Source organism: Bombina bombina, chromosome 11 (genome assembly GCF_027579735.1).
Source record: "Bombina bombina isolate aBomBom1 chromosome 11, aBomBom1.pri, whole genome shotgun sequence".
Lineage (NCBI taxonomy): Eukaryota > Metazoa > Chordata > Amphibia > Anura > Bombinatoridae > Bombina > Bombina bombina.
Genome location: NC_069509.1, coordinates 6,599,903 through 6,610,828, shown reverse-complemented (window position 1 = coordinate 6,610,828; position 10,926 = coordinate 6,599,903). Strand labels below are relative to the sequence as shown.

General features: G+C 47.4%; 1 protein-coding gene across 1 annotated transcript; it reads left to right on the top strand.

Moving 5' to 3' along the window:
* The first annotated feature begins 3,562 nt into the window (after window positions 1-3,562).
* Window positions 3,563-10,288, top strand: MYL11 (myosin light chain 11). Its single transcript, XM_053694430.1, has 7 exons — window positions 3,563-3,626; window positions 6,069-6,164; window positions 8,504-8,579; window positions 9,080-9,184; window positions 9,268-9,346; window positions 9,775-9,823; window positions 9,911-10,288. The coding sequence occupies exons 1-7, from the start codon at window positions 3,624-3,626 to the stop codon at window positions 10,013-10,015; spliced, it is 513 nt and encodes a 170-aa protein (XP_053550405.1). The 5' UTR covers window positions 3,563-3,623; the 3' UTR covers window positions 10,016-10,288.
* Window positions 10,289-10,926: the final 638 nt, after the last annotated feature.

Below are 10,926 nucleotides of genomic sequence, written 5' to 3'. Positions count from 1 at the left end.
GCATCTCCTCACCATGTAATACCCCTCTTCTCACTCTGTAATACCCCTCTTCTCACTCTGTAATACCCCTCTCCTCACCCTGTAATACCCCTCTCCTCACCCTGTAAAACCCCTCTTCTCACTCTGTTATACCCCTCTCCTCACTCTGTAATACCCCTCTTCTCACTCTGTAATACCCCTCTCTTCAACCTGTAATACCCCATCTCCTCACCCTGTAATACCCCTGTCTTCTCACTCTGTTATACCCCTCTCCTCACCCTGTAACACCCCTGTCTTCTCACTCTGTTAAACCCCTCTCCTCACCTTATAATACCCCCTCTCCTCACCCTGTAATACCCCTGTCTTCTCACCCTGTAATATCATTTTCTTCTCACTCTGTAATACCCCTCTCCTTACCCTGTAACACCCCTGTCTTCTCACCCTGTAATACCCCTCTCTTCACCCTGTAATACCCCTCTCTTCACCCTGTAATACCCCTGTCTTCTCACTATGTAATACCCCTCTTCGCACCCTGTAATACCCCTCTCTTCACCCTGTAATACCCCTCTCTTCACCCTGTAATACCCCTCTCTTCACCCTGTAATACCCATCTCCTCACTATGTAAAACCCCTCTCCTCACCCTGTAATACCCATCTCCTCACCCTGTAATACCCCTGTCTTCTCACTCTGTAATAGCCCTCTTCGCACCTCTCCTTACCCTGTAAAACCCCCTCTCCTTACCCTGTAAAACCCCCTCTCCTCACCCTGTAATACCCCCTCTTTGCACCCTGTAATGCCCCCTCTACTCACCCTTTAATACCCCTCTTCTCACCCTGTAATACCCCTCTCCTCACCCTGTAATACCCCTGTCTTCTCACCCTGTAATATCATTTTCTTCTCACTCTGTAATACCCCTCTCCTTACCCTGTAACACCCCTGTCTTCTCACCCTGTAATACCCCTCTCTTCACCCTGTAATACCCCTCTCTTCACCCTGTAATACCCCTGTCTTCTCACTATGTAATACCCCTCTTCGCACCCTGTAATACCCCTCTCTTCACCCTGTAATACCCCTCTCTTCACCCTGTAATACCCCTCTCTTCACCCTGTAATACCCATCTCCTCACTATGTAAAACCCCTCTCCTCACCCTGTAATACCCCTCTCTTCACCCTGTAATATGCATCTCCTCACCCAGTAATACCCCTCTTCTCACTCTGTAATACCCCTCTCCTCACCCTGTAATACCCCTCTCTTCAACCTGTAATACCCCTCTCCTCACCCTGTAATACCCCTGTCTTCTCACCCTGTAATACCCCCTCTCCTCACCCTGTACTACCCCTCTAGTCACCCTGTAATACCGCCTCTCCTCACCCTATAATACCCCCTCTCCTTACCCTGTAACACCCCTGTCTTCTCATTCTGTAATACCCCCTCTCCTCACCCTGTAATACCCCTCTCCTCACCCTGTAATACCCCCTCTCCTCACCCTGTAACACAATTGTCTTCTCATTCTGTAATACCCCTCTCCTCACCCTGTAATACCCCCTCTCCTCACCCTATAATACCCCCTCTCCTTACCCTGTAATACCCCTCTCCTCACCCTGTAATACCCCTCTTCTCACCCTGTAATACCCCTCTCCTCACCCTGTAATACCCCTCTCCTCACCCTGTAATACCCCCTCTCCTCACCCTATAATACCCCCTCTCCTTACCCTGTAAACCCCCCTCTCCTTACCCTGTAAAACCCCCTCTCCTTACCCTGTAATACCCCTCTCCTCACCCTGTAATACCCCTCTTCGCACCCTGTAAAACCCCCTCTACTCACCCTTTAATACCCCTCTTCTCACCCTGTAATACCCCTCTCCTCACCCTGTAATACCCCTGTCTTCTCACCCTGTAATATCCTTTCCTTCTCACTCTGTAATACCCCTCTCCTTACCCTGTAACACCCCTGTCTTCTCACTCTGTAATACCCCTCTTCGCACCCTGTAATACCCCTCTCTTCACCCTGTAATACCCCTGTCTTCTCACTCTGTAATACCCCTCTTCGCACCCTGTAATACCCCTCTCTTCACCCTGTAATACCCCTCTCTTCACCCTGTAATACCCCTGTCTTCACCCTGTAATACCCATCTCCTCACTCTGTAAAACCCCTCTCCTCACCCTGTAATACCCCTCTCTTCACCCTGTAATACCCCTCTCCTCACCCTGTAATACCCCTGTCTTCTCACTCTGTAATAGCCCTCTTCGCACTCTGTAATACCCTCTCTTCACCCTGTAATATGCATCTCCTCACCCAGTAATACCCCTCTCTTCACCCTGTAATACCCCTCTCCTCACCCTGTAATACCCCTGTCTTCTCACTCTGTAATACCCCTCTCCTCACCCTGTAATACCCCTCTCTTCAACCTGTAATACCCCTCTCCTCACCCTGTAATACCCCTGTCTTCTCACCCTGTAACACCCCTGTCTTCTCACTCTGTAATACCCCCTCTCCTCACCCTGTAACACCCGTCTTCCCATTCTGTAATACCCCCTCTCCTCACCCTGTAATACCCCTTTCCTCAACCTGTAATACCCCCTTTCCTCACTCTATAATACCCCTTCTCCTCACCCTGTAATACCCCTCTTCTCACCCTGTAATACCCCTCTCCTCACCCTGTAATACCCCTATCTTCAATGTGTAATACCCCTCTCCTTACCCTGTAATACCCCTATCTTCACTGTGTAATACCCCTCTCCTTACCCTGTAATATCCCCTCTCCGTACCCTGTAATACCCCCTCTCCTCACCCTGCAATACCCCTCTCCTCACCCTGTAATACCCCTCTTCTCACCCTGTAATACCCCTATCTTCACTGTGTAATACCCCTCTCCTTACCCTGTAATATCCCCTCTCTGTACCCTGTAATACCCATGTCTTCTCACTCTGAAATACCCCTCTTCTCACCCTGTAATACCCCTCTGTGCACCCTGTAATACCCGTCTTCACCCTGTAATACCCATCTCTTCACCCTGTAATACCCCTCTTCTCACTCTGTAATACCCCTCCCCCCCCATAATACCCCTGTCTTCTCACCCTGTAATACCCCCTCTCCTCACCCTGTAATACCCCCTCTCCGTCATACCCCATTGCTCCCCTGTCATCCTCTCCTTGCTCCCCCATCTCCCTCCCCTGTCTCCCTGTCATTGCTCCCCCATCTCCCTGTCATTGCTCCCCCATCTCCCTCCCCTGTCTCCCTGTCATTGCTCCCCCATCTCCCTGTCATTGCTCCCCCATCTCCCTGTCATTGCTCCCCCCATCTCCCTGTCATTGCTCCCTGTCTAATGCAGCCAGTCTCACAGCCCCCCATTTAATTTGCCATCACAATCCCCTCTCCTTCCACCCCCCACTCAGTCCCTAACAGCTGTTTCCATCTTTCCTTGTGTGTCCAAGAAAGGAATCAGAAGACGCCTTAAGAGTTTCAGCTATTTTCGTCGGGTTCCTCCACCCTCCCAACTCCTCACAGCCAAAGTTGAGGATGAGGCTAAAGTTAGCCGCTGTGTCCTGTGGTCTAAGAGGTATATAAGCCCACCCGAAACACTTCCCTCTCATGTCACTCTCTCCTTCTGCACAGGACAAGCACCAACAACAACCGAGGACATGGTGAGTGTGAGGGAACAGCAGGGGTCCCTCAAGAAAACTGCCCAGGCCCAGGATAACCACTCTAGGTAGAGGTGGGAATTTAGTGAGGGGTCTGCAGCCTCATGTCATTCTCTATATGTTAGTAAATCTGCTGCATAGAATCACACAGCATTGGAAGGGATTTCTTAGTGAATTTGGGCTTATATAGTGTCATGTAACATTAATAGCCCACTAGGTTTATATAATGTGACATTAGTAGCCCACTGTACTCATATAATGTGACATTAGTAGCCCAGGTGAGGGTATACAGCACCACATCTTCCCTAAGTGTGAGCAATCTCACTTTCTGAGGAACACACTTTCTATGTAATTTCTTGGGAAGTTGCCTCTCATCTCACAAGACACACCAGGGACCTTCCCATATACCAGTTGGGTGGTAGGGGGCATGTCAGTCAGGTGAGATGAAATAATAAATACCCCACTTTTGTCTTATGATGGGGAGCTTTTTCATCAAAATTATTTAAATATGCAACATGCAGCTCTACAGCAAACAGGTTATTTATCTGCATGTTAGCCAGAAAACCATCCTTGGCACAGCCCCCAATATTCTTTCTACTTACCCCTTGCTAATATGTCTGTGTCATTTGCCCCTCTTGTAACTCATTGTGTGTCCCCTCCTTTTATAACACCCTCTTAAACTGCCTATTATTTACCCCCTCCCTAATACCTCAGCATTACACTTATTACTTGCCTGCACTCCCCTGATATATGCCCCCAATAACAGCTCTCTGATATATGCCCCCAATAAAAGCTCTCTGATATATGCCCCCAATAACACCTCCCTGATATATGCCCCCAATAACACCTCCCTGATATATGCCCCCACTAACAGCTCTCTGATATATGCCCCCAATAACAGCTCTCTGATATATGCCCCCACTAACACCCCCTGATGTATGCCCCCAATAACAGCTCTCTGATATATGCCCCCACTAACAGCTCTCTGATATATGCCCCCAATAACACCTCCCTGATATATGCCCCCACTAACAGCTCTCTGATATATGCCCCCAATAACACCTCCCTGATATATGCCCCCAATAACACCTCCCAGATATATGCCCCCACTAACAGCTCTCTGATATATGCCCCCAATAACAGCTCTCTGATATATGCCCCCACTAACACCCCCTGATGTATTCCCCCAATAACAGCTCTCTGATATATGCCCCCACTAACACCCCCTGATGTATGCCCCCAATAACAGCTCTCTGATATATGCCCCCAATAACAGCTCTCTGATATATGCCCCCACTAACAGCTCTCTGATATATGCCCCCAATAACAGCTCTCTGATATATGCCCCCACTAACACCCCCTGATGTATGCCCCCAATAACAGCTCTCTGATATATGCCCCCAATAACACCTCCCTGATATATGCCCCCACTAACACCCCCTGATGTATGCCCCCAATAACAGCTCTCTGATATATGCTCCCAATAACACCTCCCTGATATATGCCCCCAATAATAGCTCCCTGATATATGCTCCCAATAACACCTCTCTGATATATGCCCCCAATAATAGCTCCCTGATATATGTTACACCTCCCTGATATATGCAGCCACTAACACCCCCTGATATATGCAGCCACTAACACCCCCGATATATGCTGTCACTAACACCCCCCTGATATATGCCCCCAATAACACCTCGCCACTATTTACTCCCTCACTGATACCTCCCCGCTACTTACCCCCTCATTAATACCTCATTTGCTACTTACCCCCTCACTGATACCTCTGTGCTACTTACCCCTCACTGATACCTCACTTGCTACTTACCCCCTTACTGATACCTCACTTGCTACTTACCCCTCACTGATACCTCACTTGCTACTTACCCCCTTACTGATACCTCTGTGCTACTTACCCCTCACTGATACCTCACTTGCTACTTACCCCCTTACTGATACCTCTGTGCTACTTACCCCTCACTGATACCTCACTTGCTACTTACCCCCTTACTGATACCTCACTTGCTACTTACCCCCTTACTGATACCTCTGTGCTACTTACCCCTCACTGATACCTCACTTGCTACTTACCCCCTTACTGATACCTCTGTGCTACTTACCCCTCACTGATACCTCACTTGCTACTTACCCCCTTACTGATACCTCTGTGCTACTTACCCCTCACTGATACCTCACTTGCTACTTACCCCCTTACTGATACCTCTGTGCTACTTACCCCTCACTGATACCTCACTTGCTACTTACCCCCTTACTGATACCTCTGTGCTACTTACCCCTCACTGATACCTCACTTGCTACTTACCCCCTTACTGATACCTCTGTGCTACTTACCCCCTCACTGATACCTCACTTGCTACTTACCCCCTTACTGATACCTCCCCACTATTTACTAGTCTGTTAATACCATTTGTACCACTTCCCCAGGCACCAGCAAAGAAGGCCAAGAGAAAGGCAGCAGAGGGTGGTTCCTCCAATGTTTTCTCTATGTTTGACCAAACCCAGATCCAGGAGTTCAAGGAGGTAAGTCAACTACTGTAGTGGGGTAACTTTATACACAGTGCTACTGTAGTGGGGTGACTTTATACACAGTGCTACTGTATTGGGGTAACTTTATACACAGTGCTACTGTAGTGGGGTGACTTTATACACAGGGCTACTGTAGTGGGGTGACTTTATACACAGTGCGACAGTAGTGGGGTAACCGTATACACAGTGCTACAGTAGTGGGGTGACCTTATACACAGTGCTACAGTAGTGGGGTGACTTTATACACAGTGCGACAGTAGTGGGGTAACCGTATACACAGTGCTACAGTAGTGGGGTGACCTTATACACAGTGCTACAGTAGTGGGGTGACCGTATACACAGTGCTACAGTAGTGGGGTGACCTTATACACAGTGCTACAGTAGTGGGGTGACCTTATACACAGTGCTACAGTAGTGGGGTTACCTTATACACAGAGCTACAGTAGGGGGGTCACCTTATACACAGCACTTCAGGAGTGGGGTAACCTTATACACAGTGCTACAGTGGTGGGGTAACCGTATACACAGTGCTACATTAGTGGGGTGACCTTATACACAGCACTACAAGAGTGGGGTTACCTTATACACAGAGCTACAGTAGGGGGGTCACCTTATACACAGCACTTCAGGAGTGGGGTAACCTTATACACAGTGCTACAGAGGTGGGGTGACCTTATACACAGTGATACAGTAGTGGGGTTACCTTATACACAGTGCTACAGGAGTGGGGTTACCTTATACACAACACTACAGCAGTGGGGTTACCTTATACACAGTGCTACAGTAGTGGGATTAACTTATACACACTGCTACAGTAGTGAGGTTACCTTATACACAGTGCTACAGTAGTGGGGTGACCTTATACACAGTGCTACAGTAGTGAGGTTACCTTATACACAGTGATACAGTAGTGGGGTGACCTTATACACAGTGCTACAGTAGCGGGGTTACCTTATACACAGTGATATAGTAGTGGGGTGACCTTATACACAGTGCTAAAGTAGTGGGGTTACCTTATACACAGCGCTACAGTAGTGAGGTTACCTTATACACAGTTCTAAAGTAGTGGGGTTACCTTATACACAGTGCTACAGTAGTGAGGTTACCTTATACACAGCGCTACAGTAGTGAGGTTACCTTATACACAGTTCTAAAGTAGTGGGGTTACCTTATACACAGTGCTAAAGTAGTGAGGTTACCTTATACACAGCGCTACAGTAGTGAGGTTACCTTATACACAGTGCTACAGTAGTGAGGTTACCTTATACACAGTGCTACAGTAGTGAGGTTACCTTATACACAGCGCTACAGGAGTGAGGTTACCTTATACACAGTGCTACAGTAGCGGGGTTACCTTATACACAGTGCTACAGTAGCGAGGTTACCTTATACACAGTGCTACAGTAGTGAGGTTACCTTATACACAGTGCTACAGTAGTGAGGTTACCTTATACACAGCGCTACAGGAGTGAGGTTACCTTATACACAGTGCTACAGTAGTGAGGTTACCTTATACACAGTGCTACAGTAGTGAGGTTACCTTATACACAGCGCTACAGTAGTGAGGTTACCTTATACACAGTTCTAAAGTAGTGGGGTTACCTTATACACAGTGATACAGTAGTGGGGTGACCTTATACACAGTGCTACAGTAGTGAGGTTACCTTATACACAGTGCTACAGTAGTGGGGTGACCTTATACACAGTGCTACAGTAGTGATGTTACCTTATACACAGTGATACAGTAGTGGGGTTACCTTATACACAGTGCTACAGTAGTGAGGTTACCTTATACACAGTGCTACAGTAGTGAGGTTACCTTATACACAGCACTACAGGAGTGTGTGCAGTTGATCAGATGCCCTAGTGAGGGGGGTAGTGAGGGTCACACAATTCTTGGCATTATTGACATATTTGGTGCTCAGTACCAGGGTGACATGACAGACAGAGGCAGCTGCCATAGGCAGTGACCATATATAGAGCGACAGAGACAGCTGGGGACATATGGTGACACAGCTGACACCTTATTGGGTAAAATACCACCCATGTTAATTACTATCATTTCTAAATAATAGTGTAGATGCAATTTGACTTGGAAGACACTATTTATACAGATTTTGTCACCTACTAATTGTGAGACCTCTATTGATAACATAATAACTGGGTGATCAGAAGTGAAAACTGTCCTTAAAAATGTATGAAATTAATCATATTTTACTATCTCCTCTCTCCCATCTGTCTGTCCCTGTCACCCTGTGTCTGTCACCCTGTCCCTGTCTCTCCCTGTCACCCTGTGTCTGTCACCCTGTGTCTGTCTGTCCCTGTCCCCACAGGCTTTCACAGTGATTGATCAGAACAGAGATGGCATCATTGATAAGGAAGACCTAAGAGACACATTTGCCGCTATGGGTGAGTGCACAATACCTCACTACTAACATCACCAAATGTGTCACATGCAGTTACTTTTAGTGACCCTCTGTCCCTGTGTTAAACACTAATGCTCTGGCCAGCTAGTAGCATAAAAATGTATTCTGTGTCTGAGCAGATTCATATGGCTGCTGTGATATATACATGTACAATACACAGTGCAGCCCTGTATTGTACTACACACCAGCCCTGGTACCACCAGTGATATATACATGTAGAATACACAGTGCAGCCCTGTATTGTACTACACACCAGCCCTGGTACCACCAGTGATATATACATGTACAATACACAGTGCAGCCCTGTATTGTACTACACACCAGCCCTGGTACCACCAGTGATATATACATGTACAATACACAGTGCAGCCCTGTATTGTACTACACAACTGGCACCACCAGTGATATATACATGTACAATACACAGTGAGCCTAGAACCTCAGTTACACTTTACATAACGGACCCTCCTTTTTCTCACACAGGACGTCTGAACGTGAAGAATGAGGAGCTTGATGAGATGATTAAGGAGGCATCTGGACCTATTAACTTCACCGTCTTCCTGACAATGTTCGGCGAGAAGCTGAAGGGTGAGTGGTTGCCGCTGTATAAATCTGTTACCCAAACCTGGATCCCCATAAGGAATCTGATCTGTAAACTTCTCTACTCACAGGTGCTGATCCAGAGGACGTCATCACTGGGGCGTTCAAAGTGCTTGATCCTGAAGGCAAAGGCTCCATCAAAAAGCAGTTGTAAGTACTTACCTCATTCTACTCCCTGTATAACACGCTCCCTATATAATGCACCGTCTCCCTGTATAACACTCTGTATCTCCCTATATAATGCACCCTGACTCCCTGTATTACACTCTGTATCTCCCTATATAATGCACCCTGACTCCCTGTATAACACTCTGTATCTCCCTATTTAATGCACCCTGACTCCCTGTATAACACTCTGTATCTCCCTTTATAATGCAAATTGACTTCCCATATAACACACTTCATCCCCCCTATAATACATATCTGCCAGTATAGCTTATTCCAACTCAATACTTCCCATTCTCCTCATACAATACACATGATCTACCTCAAGGTGCCACCCATTTCCCATTAGCGCCTGACCTGCCAGTTCTTCTTGTGCTGTGTATCTCACTTTTATTTGTCTTTCTCTGTTCCAGCCTTGAGGAGCTTCTCACCACTCAGTGTGACAGATTTACCCCAGAGGAGGTAAGTGTCATTCTACTGTCTAGTTATGGAGAGGCTGACAGGTCTACTGGACATCAGAACTCACTAAATCTCTTTTCCTTGCTACAGATTAAGAACATGTGGACAGCATTCCCCCCTGATGTGGGCGGCAATGTAGACTACAAGAACATCTGCTACGTGATCACCCACGGAGAGGAGAAGGACCAGGAATAAATGGGACCCTATTCAAGCCCTTTGGGGGTGCATATGGCACATCCCGTGCACCCCAACCTGCTGTATATTGCGTCTTATTTTATAAACTCATCCAACCAAAGACACCACTGTAATTTATTTCTTCTGGGGTTTCCTGAAAGGAAGACCCCAGTGTGTTCCCTTCCCCTCCATCCTCTGTCTCTCTCCTGCACACTTTGCTCTTGGATGTCTTAACTGGAACTGTGGAATCCTGGGGGGGAGAACAAGCTCAATAAAATCAACTTTTTATTCTAATTCTATTTCTTGTAAATGGTGTTTGAATGATCTAAGCCTAAACCTGCAAACCCCAAAATCTATTCTCTTAACAAAATCTGCACCCTCAAACCTGGCTCAACTTCCCACACACCTGACCTAATTTGCACCCCAATCCTGATTCAACTTCACACATACCTGACCCATCTGCATCCTCAAACTTGATTCAGCCTCCCACACACCTGACCTGACCTGCACCCTTAAACCTGACTCAACTTACCACATACCTGACCCATCTGCACCCCCAAATGACCTGCACCCTTAAACCTGACTCAACTTCTGACCCAGCCTCCCACAATCCTGACTCAACTTCCCACACACCTGACCCACCTAAACCCTCAAACCCTACTTAACTTCCCACACACTTGACCCATCTGCACTCTCAAACCTGACTCAACTTATCAAACACCTGACCCATCTGCATCATCGACCATGACCCAGCCTCCCACACACCTGACCTGATTTGCACCCCAACCCTGACTCAACTTCCCACACACCTGACTTGCACCCCCAATCCTGACCCAACCTCCCACATCCCTAACCCATCTGCACCCCCAACCCTGATACAACTTTCTCACACCCCTGACCCATCTGCATCCTCAACCCTGATCCAGCCTCCC

Excerpts from the sequence above, each read along its gene's own strand:
- MYL11 (XM_053694430.1), top strand. Across the intron at positions 6,165-8,503 it reads AGATCCAGGAGTTCAAGGAG|GCTTTCACAGTGATTGATCA; the intron begins GTAAGTCAACTA and ends CTGTCCCCACAG. Across the intron at positions 9,347-9,774 it reads GGCTCCATCAAAAAGCAGTT|CCTTGAGGAGCTTCTCACCA; the intron begins GTAAGTACTTAC and ends TCTCTGTTCCAG.